Source organism: Azolla caroliniana, unplaced genomic scaffold (assembly GCF_043228905.1).
Source record: "Azolla caroliniana isolate FFs.n. ecotype wild unplaced genomic scaffold, voAzoCaro1.0.p SCAF_6, whole genome shotgun sequence".
Taxonomy (NCBI): domain Eukaryota; kingdom Viridiplantae; phylum Streptophyta; class Polypodiopsida; order Salviniales; family Salviniaceae; genus Azolla; species Azolla caroliniana.
The window spans coordinates 7,861,329-7,875,565 of NW_028230441.1; the positions used below are offsets into that span (position 1 = coordinate 7,861,329).

Sequence of the window (14,237 nt, forward strand, 5' to 3'; positions counted from 1 at the left end):
CTCGACATTATTATCGTACATATGATCATGCAATGTGTCGTGTGACCAATGACCTCGATCAACTCAAGGTAGACCTCTTAAGTGTGCACCACGACAAATGAGAGTTTATGTTTTACGATCAAATAAATAGGCAAGCTCCATGTTTCCTCTATCAAAACACGAGAGTTGAGACACAAAAAATATGTGAAGTGAATAATGATTTTCCTAGTTTGCACAAATTTGGATGTCATGGCATGCTTGCATGGCAATGAAACTAACATGTTACATAATTACAATGCCATAAATATCAATTATGATCATCTTCGATCTTGAGACATTATTTTCCATCCCAATGCTAGAGTTGTACAGACGTGAGTACCTGGGTTTGTGGAGAATTACTACACTACACGCATTGGGATGGGTTCCAATTGATCATTCCATATAATGTTTTGCTAAGAGAGCATGAAGTTTTGAGCCAAACCATCAGAATGTGCCATCATGATGATTTGACGAGCCCAATTACCTAGGGGGATGATTTCGGTGAGCCTTTTCTAGTGCGGATAAAAAGGAACTTTAAAGGCTGGTATGTTGAGTTTGTACTTGTAGAAGATCATTGCTAAATTTCTACAAATTGACAACTCTAAGAAAGTGTATCATTTAAGGTCACGCTTCATGACACATTTAGGAAAATGGAATGAAGACTTTTGTCTTCTTTCTGACACACATAAATTGGAGGTGATGTAAATGTTTCTCTTGTTTGAAGTGAATCCAATGAACAGGTTGTTTGGAATCTCTTATAACCACATACAAAGTTTTATGTAACAATTGTTGAGATAATTTCCTAAGGAAACCCATTAAGGTTTTATTACATATATGGGTCGTAGAATTAATAACTCTATACAATGTTTTCTTTTTCCTCGTGAGTGAAATGTTTGTGTCTCATTTTCATTGTCATTTCATACACTATTTTTAGCAAGCATCCTTAAATTTACGCCACAATTAGCAAATGTGTCCTCACATGTTGGCAATACTACTAGACAATGATATTTATAGGTCGATTACATTAGCAAATAGCGGAGAAAGACAATCAATATATAATGCTCATGGATTCCAAGACATTATAGTTACCATTTCTATTACCTAGGTTATTAGAGGCTTAATTTGTAGAATTCCTAGTATTCTTATAGTAAATTGTTTAAAAGAGCAATTGAGATGACCATGGTCATTGGTTATGATGATTAGGGCTTATGAGTTAATTGAGTTTAGGTTTGAAATCAAAGTTATTGTAGATATATTATCAATGTTTACAGTCATCAAAGATGGTGATCTCCTTGAATCGAGGAACACTATCTCTCCAACATATGCATATAATTGTGATTACATTATCTGTTGTATTCCTAAGTTTTAAGAACTCAAATCCACAATTATATGCTTTGATGAAGATAGTCCTTGTTAGGGTTCACTTTTTCTTCATATAAAAGTTTTTTACGGTGTTTTTTAAATCGACGAAGGTATGTGGAAGGAACCAATATGTATATTTTAAAATCATCACCTGTACATCCATGGAAAGAAAAATTTGTTATTTCTCTAACAAAAATAACTACAGTGCTTGATATTTTGCCAACTTCCATTGTACGTTATTAACAAATGCAAATTTTTTCTTTACATATTGTTAAACTTAATGCTAGTTGCGCTTAAGAACAAATGTCACTTAACTCTAGAAGTTGGTTTCTTATAGTTTATGACAACACAGAATCCGTCATCACCACAGTATTTAAAGTTATGATGTTTGTTTTCTTAGTTCTTAAAATCCAATGCACATGGGGAGTTTCAAGCAATGTACATGGGCTCTAGAAGATGTTGTTATAGGACAATCATGAACATACTCCTTGATTATGAGTATATTGTGAGATCCACCTTCATATGTGCCCAAATATAGTTCTTGACAATTGTTGGCTATGGAATTCAACCCAGAAAACCATAACTCCATACACATGATTATTTTTAGAAAATGGGTGTCACACACTCTTGTGGATGAAGACTGATCATCTTCTCTTGGATAATTGGAAAACTAACTACATGTGCTCCATGAGTGCAAGTAACATGCTAATATGTTCTTGAACGTCTAGGTAAATTGCTAACCCACAACATTCATGAACCCTTGATTAGCAAATAAATCTTAATCATCAATCGAAGTTGTCAGTGGCCTAATGTTATCCCCCCCTCCTCTTTTTTGAAGAAAACTTACGTTAATCCTCGAAAACAACATCAGGATAACCCATACAATAACGTAATCCATACTGTACTTCCATGTTCTCGCCGGTAATGCATTTTGAACAAATTGGAGCTCTTTTCTCCAAGGTTCCGAAGTAACACTTCCAAAGTTCATGAGGTATGAGAGGATGCGATAAGCCGTGTTCGTCAACGGGCATCATACATCAATCTTCTGACAATAGAAAGACATGCACGAACAATCGATAGATTCAAATGGGGATGATGCCGCATGTTCATATGAAAGAGACATCCCGATCGATGATAGAACATGGTGTTTGTTTGGAGTATAAATGTGAGCAGAATCGCCGGGTTATCAAGTTAAAAAAAGAGAGAGCTCATGATACACAAGTGTCGGTCGGTATGTGGGCGGCCCAGGTTTTCTCGTAAACCCGTCCGCCCGCCCGCCCGCCCGCGGTCTCGAATGGACCAAGAGACCAAATGGATCAACGAACGGGCTTATGATTCGATGCCCAAACCTTATCAATTCCATTCCATCACGGCCCCAGCTCTTTAATGGCCATGGCTGCAGGCCTTCCACTACGAGGTAAGCTTTCCATGCCCTGCCCACAGACAAAAATCATGGTATATATTTATATATATACACAGAGAGAGAGAGAGAGAGACAGAAAGATCATGTGTCTTGCGTCGTTTTTTGATATGATTTCAAGCTTACATGAAGTATGATGAGTGGAAATGTATGTAATTCCTGGTTTTTTGAACAAACAATCGCGTAACTAATGCTCAGCCAAGACAACCTCAAGCTTTACTAGAGACGAGCAATGGAGGAGTGCACCTGTCCAAAAAGCTTATGTCCAGGTATATTCGGTTTCTGCAACATGATCCCATCTTTTGGATGCGCTTATAACATTGCAAATTTACCTCTCTCTATTTTGTTTTTGATTCTTACAGATATTTCCGAAGATAAAGTAAGTTTAACCTTCTATTTTAATAAATTCGTACTATTTGTTTTCATGTTATTTTTTCAAATGACCATGGTGACTGTGATTTGTCTTTATAAATGCATGAATGAGAATCAGCATTAGAGAGAAAGAAATAACACATTGTTAGTGTACCTAAGAAGCTAGGTAGCATACGAGGCCAAAGGCCATGGTTACAATGATACATGCTTATTCTATCAAAACAAGTTCAAAAAGAAAAACTACGATAACACCCTATTTTACAACTTCAAGCCTTTTTATTGCCAGCATTTTTTCGAATATGTTCAAAACTCATTTTCGTCTGGTTTCTTTTCACTACGGTACACCATGTAATAAATGGAAAAAATTCTGAAATCCCCCTGAGTTTTTGGTTATTCCTTCAAAAACTCGTGTGTCAATCCCATTATGTGTGCTACTTGAGCAATTATATGGTCACAACATCGCTTTGATTCTCTTTTGGGAAGCTTAAATGGTCAATTCATCTCTTATATGTGCAACTCGAGCAATTATATGGTCGGTTCATCCCTTTCTTCTCTCTTTGGAGGATTTCTGAAGGACATTTGATCAAATAATGGCAACTTAGGGGTATTTGGGGAAATAAAGAAAAACTCGGGTATCTTGAGTTTTTTCTATGGTGTGAGAGATGTAAATATTTAAATGTATGGCTGATGTAAACCTCACAAAAAGGAGGAGCCCTTAGTTTGCTCAGTATTTTTTTAAATTTTATTAGGGCTCGATGTAGCAATTGTAATATATTGGCCACAACGTGTACTTGGAGTGAGAAATGCCGTCATGATTATTTGAATGAGCCTCCAGTGGGACTTGGGAGACCGCATGGACAAACTCGATACAGGTTGAAGGCTTTCCCATCTGAAGCAGTTTCTGCATTGGTGGCTATTGTTGTGGTAGGTTCTTCTGTGGTTGCACTGCGGCAGCTTAGTGCAGACAAATCGTCGGCTTCTTCGCCACAGGAAAAGGTAAAAGTAAAAATTGCACATTGCATGATGAATATACACACAATTATTTCAATATGTTCTCGAGAACCATGATGGTTCAGTGTTTGTGGAAAGAATTCTTTAGGAATTGGCCAAGTTTTTCCTCTTATCCTATGCTGGTGTATAAATATGATTAAAACGGATGGTGTGCAACCACTACAAAACAAATAATAGGAAAATTATGCTAAATACATGTGCCTCATATGAGGTTGAATAAATGTATCAAAAGGGGAATGCACCTAACTGAGAGAAGAAATTGAAATTACAAGAAAGTACTGTAGTTTTTTATTTTTTCTTAAAAGTGATATTGGATTTTGCACCTTTATGATATATTTCCAACTGGCAACTTTTAAAATTGGACTTTGATTTTCATAAAGGAGCAAATGATGAGAAAATGCCACTAATTTGTAGGCAAAAACTGTATATCATTCTACTGGATTTTGTTCCTTGTATAAATATTTTAGTCAATTGTCAAGTTAAAAAATTCTACTGGTGTTTTTTGAACCACACACTTTTCTCCTGTGCACATGAGTTATTATTCCATTACTTTCGAATAATTATCAGGTGCGGTGTGAGGCATGTGATGGTTCAGGTTTGTGTTCTTCTTGTAATGGTGAAGGGTTTCAGCTTAAGACTCTTTCACCAGAGGCAGCAGCAAAGGCTCGCGCGAATGCACAAGATGCAGCGACACGATATACCGCAGGGTAAGGCTTTGAGGTTTATGTGTCATCACATTGTTATACTATGAAAAACATCAGAATAGTCCCGAGGTTTTTCTTTCTTTCCCTAAATGCTACCTAATTGTTCAAATAGCACAGTTTCTCAAGATGGGGTTGACCAAACGAATTTGGGGAAATAACAAAAACTTACTTAGAGAAAATCAGACACTTTAGGAGTGTGTGATTATTATATAAAATAATATCATGCTAGATGATTTAGGAATTTCCCAGTGCCCTCTATCGTAAAGTTTTTTTTAGAACTATCACATATTCGTATCCTTACAAAGATATTTTTTAGTAAATTCTAAATTCTAAAAGGAGATAGAACTATCACATGCAACATATCCTTAGAATGTCATTGATCTGAATAGATGTCAAGAAGTTTTTTGGAGATGGCATTTTTGCATCAAACTAAAATTGCACCAAATTAGAAAATTTTGGGGTTTCCCAACTTGCTACTTGAGAAGTGATACAATGCAGTAGAAAAGAATTTAGAAGTATCATTACAAACATCCCGATTGGTAGATTATAAATGTGTTATCATTCAGAATTTGAGGTTTTTCTGAAGATGTGGCAGAGATGATATCATCAATCCGATTGCCAAAATTTGTGGGAAATTCCAGAATCATCGTTAAAGCTATTTACCCTAGTTATGTTTCACATATATAAGAAGGGTTTTATGTTCATTTATAGGCTTGCCAAAAAGTGGAATTACTGTGTGAGTTGTTCTGGCTCGCGCAAATGTGTGGCATGCGATGGTAGAGGTTCTTTGTTGACTTCCGAGAGCAATAGTTGAAAGTTGCTTCCAGTGCAAATATTCCATTTTTCTATGTCAGAGTAACATCATCAATCCTACCATGATATAACAACAGTTGAATATTAGATTTGGCTATGTCAGAGTCGCACCATGAATCCTATCTTGATATATCAATACGATTAGTGAACTCAGCCATTCATATGTTCATATGTGGATGTTTATATTAGTTTTTGTGAGCTTTTGGGTATCATAATCAGTAGTCCAATTTGAAGGACAGGCTAGCTATACATGCAGATTGCACCTGTTGTATAATTTTGTATAAACATTCTCTTTTCTAACGTTAAAATGCTTGGCTTGAACAAGAGAGTATATGTGATATCCAATTGTGAGTTTTCTACAAGAGTATGTCAATTTAGTGGCATATCCAAGAATATGCAAACCAATATTTTCTTATTAAGAAATTGCATTCCAAATTCAGTTTCCACAACCCATTTGTTATATACAATAGCATTGCTGATGCGATGAAGGAACGTTGGCACCCTCAGTTGATCTGAAATATTTGATCTCGTTTTATGACAAATTTATACATTTATTTTGTAATCCTGGACTTGAGAAGTGATTAATTACTACGTGTGGTTGACATGATTCTAACAGTTATATAAACATTTCACAATTGATTTTTCTTGCATCATGCAGAAACAAGGAAATCACACACAATGCAATCTATGTAGTAGTATGCGGAAAAGCTACTCTATGTTATTTAAGAAAAAAAAGGTACCATATGTGTATTAAAGTTTGAAATCATTCAAAAAAGGTTCATTATGAGAACTATTTTATCCATTATTCCGAGCTGTGGAGGAATTTATATTGTAGAGGACTTGTCTAATTTAATTCATTTTGTTAATAGGGGATTAGTTAAATCATCATTAAATGTCCAACTATAATCAGATTGACAAAATTCTAATTGAAGTGAAGTTTTTATAGTTTTGAGCTTAATGGTGCAGGGTTCAACTTTTGGAGTTTTAAGTACAAATGATTTGAGTAGTTCACATCAGTCAAAGTGCGACAAATCACTAAAATTTGTCAATAATATAGCTCTTTCCACATCCATAAGACTGCAACTTCCTCAAAAGAAGCAACCATGGATTCTCAAATCACTTTAAATAGAGGCAACAATAAGGGTTTAGAATGTACGCTACAATTATATATATATATATAAAATTGTCCCCACCTTTTGGCAACATCCAACACATGGATATAATCACAACCAACATGCCACATTGCCAAGCATGACAAGAATACATGCAGAAATATATGAGAGGGAGGGAGGGAGAAAGCAAAATATGTGTGAAACTAGCTATCCAAGATCAATTAAACAAGTCATTCACACATATATTGTGAGGTTATTGAATTTACATCGGAAAACAATTGATGTCTAGAGCATGCCATTTGTTTTTTGCCCATCTTATTTGTGGCAACATTTTAATGTACTCAACAAATAAAGAAACAACAATAGAATGCAGAGTTTATGTGATGGGAAATCATTCTCAAAACCAAATACCACTAGATAACTACCTACTTGTCACTCTTGTTGTTCTCATACATATGCACCTAGTAGCTAGATTAAGGGATATGAAATGTAATGACATGGATAAACCTAAGGATTAGTGTAAATATTCATAATAGAAAGAAATCATAGTTGTCACAATTAAAACCAATTGTACAATGAGTAGATACAATCAATGTTAGTTGTGATCCTCATGTATTCTCTCTATGGTGATCATCATTCGTATTGGATAGAGGATTATAGAGGCAATATGACTTACGGGACAAGATATTGGATCTACAATGTTTGCCTAATATGTACTAGTTATGATAGGGACATGATTGTCACATTTTTGTTTAGAATGTAACCATGGGCCAATTGATAAATGTGGATTTTGCCATTGAAACATTCACGTCGATGAAGATAGGGCATCTATCCTATTTAAAGTGTCCTATATTGCATTAAATCGTCTCATAACCATATAATATTACATATTCCTTTGAAAACATTTTAAATATTGTTAAAGCTCCCTAGTATTGTTTAAGATCCTATGATAACCCCATAATTTCTTTTTGCGCGTATTTTGGGGGAGGGGAGTATGAAATATGAACTTGGATTCTTAATATTCACATTCAAGGGACAATATACCATTATATTTACATATACAAGCATGAGAGTGCACATGCATGCAAATCCCCATACATTAATACACACATTTGCACGTGCACTCATTATATTTACACCTACATACAAATGCAAAGATACTACACGTACTCATATTATATGTAGTGGTGCACACATACAACACTTTATCTCACACTCAAAATGCATATTTACAAGTGCACTTGTGCAATAAAAAAAACACATTAGCACCATGACGACGGGACAACTTGCTCTTTGATTCCCACAACCCTTACACCATCAAATCTATCTTCCTTGGTTCGGGTTCTCGGTGGTTCATTGCCAATGTCTTGGAAAAGGAAAATATGTTAGATCCATGTGTATCCAAGAAAAAGAAGACACCAAGATTTTTTAGAATATCTTCCATGGAATTGTTAGTATGAATACCTTTAAGGAGCGGTGTAATTAAAATAATGGTTGTGGTGCCTAATTTACTCTTGAAATGTACCCATGGAAAGAAACATGCAAGGTCATTATACAAGTAGTTGATAAGGGAAAGGAAGTTCATGAAGAGATCGTTGTAAAGGGATTGCTAAAAAAAGATGTTGTAATGTACTTAACAATGCTTTGGTAGATATGTATGCAAAATGTGGTGCATTATACGAGCAGTTGATAAGGGAAATGAAGTTCATGAAGAGATCGTTGTAAAGGGATTGCTAGAAAAACATGTTGTAATGTACTTAGCAACGCTTTGGTAGATATGTATGCTAAATGTGGTGCACTAATGAATGTCTTTAAGGGAAAGGAAGTTCATGAAGAGATCGTTGTAAAGGGATTGCCAGAAAAAGATGTTGTAATGTACTTAACAATGCTTTGGTAGATATGTATGCAAAATGTGGTGCATTATACGAGCAGTTGATAAGGGAAAGGAAGTTCATGAAGAGATCGTTGTAAAGGGATTGCTAAAAAAAGATGTTGTAATGTACTTAACAATGCTTTGGTAGATATGTATGCAAAATGTGGTGCATTATACGAGCAGTTGATAAGGGAAATGAAGTTCATGAAGAGATCGTTGTAAAGGGATTGCTAGAAAAACATGTTGTAATGTACTTAGCAACGCTTTGGTAGATATGTATGCTAAATGTGGTGCACTAATGAATGTCTTTAAGGGAAAGGAAGTTCATGAAGAGATCGTTGTAAAGGGATTGCCAGAAAAAGATGTTGTAATGTACTTAACAATGCTTTGGTAGATATGTATGCAAAATGTGGTGCATTATACGAGCAGTTGATAAGGGAAAGGAAGTTCATGAAGAGATCGTTGTAAAGGGATTGCTAAAAAAAGATGTTGTAATGTACTTAACAATGCTTTGGTAGATATGTATGCAAAATGTGGTGCATTATACGAGCAGTTGATAAGGGAAATGAAGTTCATGAAGAGATTGTTGTAAAGGGATTGCTAGAAAAAGATGTTGTAATGTACTTAGCAATGCTTTGGTAGATATGTATGCTAAATGTGGCGCACTAATGAATGTCTTTGGCAGCCTAAGAGCAGTTGGAAAAGGGAAAAAACCATGACGAAGTTAAGAATATTTGGAAGTGTCCATGTATAATTTAAATCACTTTAGATATAATATAAATCATTGTTGGAAAAAAACAAACAAAAAAAAAACATGCAAGGTTGTTGAGTGTGAATGCCAATCAATATCAATGTGTTGATGTGGAGGCATAATTAAGATACGGGAGATGTTCTAATCACAAGTAGGGAAAGTGATCCACTTTCAATTAATTAATGCCACTTTATGAATTGATGGCAAATTTTTATCGTTATAATGAAGTGAAAGCTTTGAAGTAAGAAAATGACGATCTAACAATCATCTATCTTGAGTAAAGTTGGTAGACACTGTCACACCATGATTCCATTAATTGGAACTATTAAAACAAGTTTTGTGCCTATTTGAATTCACTATTATGGGTTAAATTAAATTCAACAACCAATCTTATACTATGCAAGGAATGACTCTATAGCTTTGGTTCACTACACATTATTAGCATAAGATATTTAAATATAAATGTAATCAACAAGTTGAGCATGTCATTAAAATGAAACAGAAGTCTACACTTCTCTAACAAAGTTGGTATACAACATTCTTCCAATCGTTGAAACTTACTAATCAAGTTTTGTACAACTTTGAATTCAATCTTATGAGTTAAATTGATTTCAATGACCGATCTTATGCTAGGCAAGGAGACACTATGGAGCTTTGATTCACTAAACATCATTAGCATACAATATTAGAATAAGACCATTATCCACAAGTGTTGAGCATGTTGTTACTAGTGAAAGTGAAACATACACTTTTCCAATAATATGATCCACAGAATAAAACAATATCAAACAGAAAATTGGTTAGAGTGTAAGAGGTATTAAGGTCACGAAATGGTTCTAATTGGTGAAAAAGTAATCATTATCTTATTGAGCTTAATACTCGTTTGTACTAATATTTTCCCACAACATTTACAAGAATGGTACATGCAGAGGAGGAGAGATGGAAATTAAAGAGGATTCATTATTTTCTTTGTGGGTTTAAAGTTTACAGATGGGGTTTTTTTTTCCATAAAAAATTACAATGAATATTGCATGTGAATGTGGTTACATTAGATTTTAGATCTAATTTAGATGCCTTTGACAATTACATGAAATTATAAGTTTTTATTTTAGATCCAAATCAACAACATGCTTTTAGATATATATGGTAAATGTGGCCGCATCAAAGAAGCATAATGCTCTATCTGCAAGGGACATTGCATCTTGGAATGCAATGACAAAAGGGTTTGGAATAAACCACGATGGATATATGGTGGTTTAATGTGTTAATTTAGGGGTTTAGATACAATAAATCAATCCTTTCAAGTGGTTAATCCACCTTTATTATTGTTACCTCAATCCATCTACACTTAAATATTTGAAAATTCCTTGATTGATTTTTATTACATGAATTTTGAGATATTTGTCCAAAACAACTTGAGTTCATATTTGCATTCCAAAATATACACACACCCATCCTTTAAAGCCATAACTAACTTGAAAATCCCACTCATATTGGTGGAAATCCTAGTAACGAGCTTTTAGAAAATTGAAAAAGTAGCCAACAAATCATAATTATTTGGGTGTTAGAGTTTATTACTCAACTATTCTTCACCAATAAACGACAACGATTCATGCTATGTGTACTACGCCTTCTTAGAAGTTTTTATTTGAAGATTCACCTTAGTATATTACTTGAAAATTGGACATGGAGAAAACAAGAGACATTTCATCTCACTTCTATCGTGATACAAAGGCTAGTATAAGCATCTGATCAAGCAGATGTTGTCATATATGAAACAAGCAGATGACTTCTTGGAAGTTACTTATACCATTGAAAATTCACAACTTTTATTTTTTGTTCAAACTTGTAAAGAATCTTGGAACAAGGGTCATCATGTGAACACTAATTGATACATGAATAATCAAACCTTATGAACACCATGAAGAAGAGAACACATTGAAATGTGTATTTGCTCCATAGAACAATGGGATTGAAGAGAGTGTACCAAAAGCAGAGGATATTACAAACCTCGATGAGATTGAGAGTAGAGCATTGTAAGAGGGAGAGGCAATATTTGAAGTTGTATCTTTTGTATGTTTCAATACATACACTTCATTGACAAACATATACAATTTAATGAGAGAGAGAGAGAGAAAGAGAGACCAGGTCATGGGTTCAACCCCTACATTCTACAATGGCATCTAGTGATATAAGAGATATCTATGGAGTAATAGAGAGGTGAGAAAATTGGGTTTCGATAGATAGATAGATAGATAGATAGATAGATAGATAGACAGATAGATATGTTTAGGGCAAAGTGTGCATAGCCGACCACTCTCATCACTTGTACCCCAACGCCTTGTTTCACATCGCAATGCATGTGAGCTAAGTCGCATGGAAGCAATGGTTCGAATGGAAGATAACGATATGGGCTCTAACATGTATGGATGTGTACGATTTCCCCGTTCCGCAAAGAATATGGTTTTGTAGTTAGGTGCAACATGTGTAGTATAATGTGTGAAGCGTGAGCCTCCACATTTGTCCCATGTCATGATACATTGGCGTTGCAAAAATGCCTCATTTACAGAGGAATCTAATGATGCATCATGAATCAAGTGTCTTGCATCCCATCTACCAAACCATTTTTCTATATCTTGCATCCAACCGGAACACAAAATTTTGCTTTTATGTGTCTTTTGGATCTTTTTGCTTGCTTCCCACGCAATTCTAGGAAGTCGATGTGAAGGACTTTTTTGAACCTTAAGCATGTATTCAACAACCCTTTCCATGGCCATGATCTGAATGGGAAACGATCCCGTCTCAAGGAGGAGGAGGGTGTAGGGCGTTTGTTTCTTAACTTGTAGAAACTTGGTAAGAAAATGCTTTTGGACATTTTCAAACTCTTTCCACATAGATTTAGGGATGCTACCGCCCCATACTTCCACCCCATAGAGAAGAACCGGTGTCACCAAAGTGTCGAAAAGATATTTCTTGAGGACCCAACACTTAATATCTCCAAGATTGCATGTGTTCTCAAATGCATAGTATGCTCGCTTGCCCGCCTTTAAGCGGCGTGTAGCACATTCATTCCATCTATGATTTGAAGGAACTTCAAGGCCAAGATATTTGAAGCTTTCCACACATTCAAGTGGCTCATTGTTGTACATAATGCATGGTTTATCTCTTTTTTGGCTCTTCACAAGCATAATCTTTGTTTTAGAGCTATTGACACTTAATTTAGTATGCATGCAAATTTTTTCCAATGCCTTCATAAGCTTTTGTGCATCTCCTAAAGTATTTGCAAAAAGCACTACATCATATGCATATAGCAAAAGCATAATCACAACATTCCCAATGGCAACTTCTTCAACACATTCTTCCTTTGCAAACTTGGTAACCATTTCTTCCAATTCATCAATGCATAGACCAAATAGTGTTGGTGAGAGTGGGCATCCTTGCTTAACGCCAATAGTGCTTTTGAAAAAATCTAAAAGTTTATCTCTCATGCGCACACAACATATAACCTTCTCATAAATTCGGGAAATTGCAAGCATATATTCACTTGGCACCTCAAGTTCTTCCATTCGCCTCCAAAGATGCTCACGAGGTACCATATCAAAAGCTTTCTTGAAGTCTACAAAGCAACAATATAAACCTTTACCTCTAAGGCGACTTTCCTCCATTAATACTCGAAGGGTGATAAGGTGATCAATGGTGCTATGGTGTTTCCGAAAGCCAGCTTGTCCATAAGCTCTCTTACCACTTTTTTCAGCCCATACTCTTATCTTTGATTCCATTATACATCCAAATAGTTTTGCCATTAATGAGCCAACCATGATGGTTCGATAGTTGTTTACATTATTTATATCTTCACCTTTATGTAAAGGTTTGATCCAATTTGTAGTCCAATCGTACGGCATACCATGTTGCAATGCATCATTAAACATATCGCTTATCCATATATGTGCTTCCTTTCTCGTCCATTTGAGCATTTCAGCCTTTATACATTGAAGATCGCTTGCCTTTCGAGAGGCCAATTTCTTAAGTCCTATGCATATATCTTCAATTGTAAAGAAGGGAGGCATATGTGAAAGAGAACCATAACACGTCATCTTTCCGGCAAGAGATAACTCATATAAATTCTTACAATGCATAGACAAGTCGTGAAGAGTTAAGTCACCATAACTCTCAACACGTTTTCCCTTTAGATTTCCCCAAAATTTAGCACATGCATGTGCTTTCTCTTGCGTTTGGATAAATTGTTGAGTAACTTCCCATATTCTTCTCTTTCTTTGAATAAGCCTTTTATACTCATACAAATGCTTTTGGTAATTCTCTTTATCCTTAACTACGTCCAAAACCATAAGGCACTTTCGAGCTTCATGACATTCTTTATCAAACCATTTTTTCCTAAGTTTCTTGGTGCATTTCCAAGATGTGCGGTTGGTCGAAAAACATTTGTTTGTACATGAGAGAATGACTTTCTTGAAAGCTTCCCATTTGCATTCTAGTGTGGCACCATGTTGTATCTTTGTCATTTGTAACATATCCTCAACCATCTTGGAGTACATGGGTGCTCGCTTAAGGTTCATGCTCAAGTGCGGTTGTTTATTATCTTCAATAGCCTTCTCACAATCAAACCTATGCATACATTTGAGATCAATACATAAAGGCCTATGATCGGATTCCGGTGTCCATTCACCAAGTGAGAATTTATGTATACGATCCAAAATACATTCGGAAAGTAGCACATAGTCAATCACACTATTTCCGTTGTGTTTTCTACATGTAAAACCATTAGTGTTGGGTCATAAGGAAA

General features: G+C 35.3%; 1 protein-coding gene across 1 annotated transcript; it reads left to right on the forward strand.

Moving 5' to 3' along the window:
- Positions 1-2,685: 2,685 nt before the first annotated feature.
- LOC147862952 (uncharacterized) lies at positions 2,686-6,024 on the forward strand. The gene is made up of 6 exons (XM_087321663.1): positions 2,686-2,797; positions 2,999-3,069; positions 3,163-3,179; positions 3,922-4,168; positions 4,751-4,890; positions 5,599-6,024. The coding sequence occupies exons 1-6, from the start codon at positions 2,767-2,769 to the stop codon at positions 5,699-5,701; spliced, it is 609 nt and encodes a 202-aa protein (XP_087177789.1). The 5' UTR covers positions 2,686-2,766; the 3' UTR covers positions 5,702-6,024.
- Positions 6,025-14,237: the final 8,213 nt, after the last annotated feature.

Excerpts from the sequence above, each read along its gene's own strand:
- LOC147862952 (XM_087321663.1), top strand. The coding sequence starts at position 2,767 with ATGGCCATGGCTGCAGGCCTTCCACTACGAG. Across the intron at positions 2,798-2,998 it reads TGCAGGCCTTCCACTACGAG|CCAAGACAACCTCAAGCTTT; the intron begins GTAAGCTTTCCA and ends ACTAATGCTCAG. Across the intron at positions 4,169-4,750 it reads CTTCTTCGCCACAGGAAAAG|GTGCGGTGTGAGGCATGTGA; the intron begins GTAAAAGTAAAA and ends AATAATTATCAG.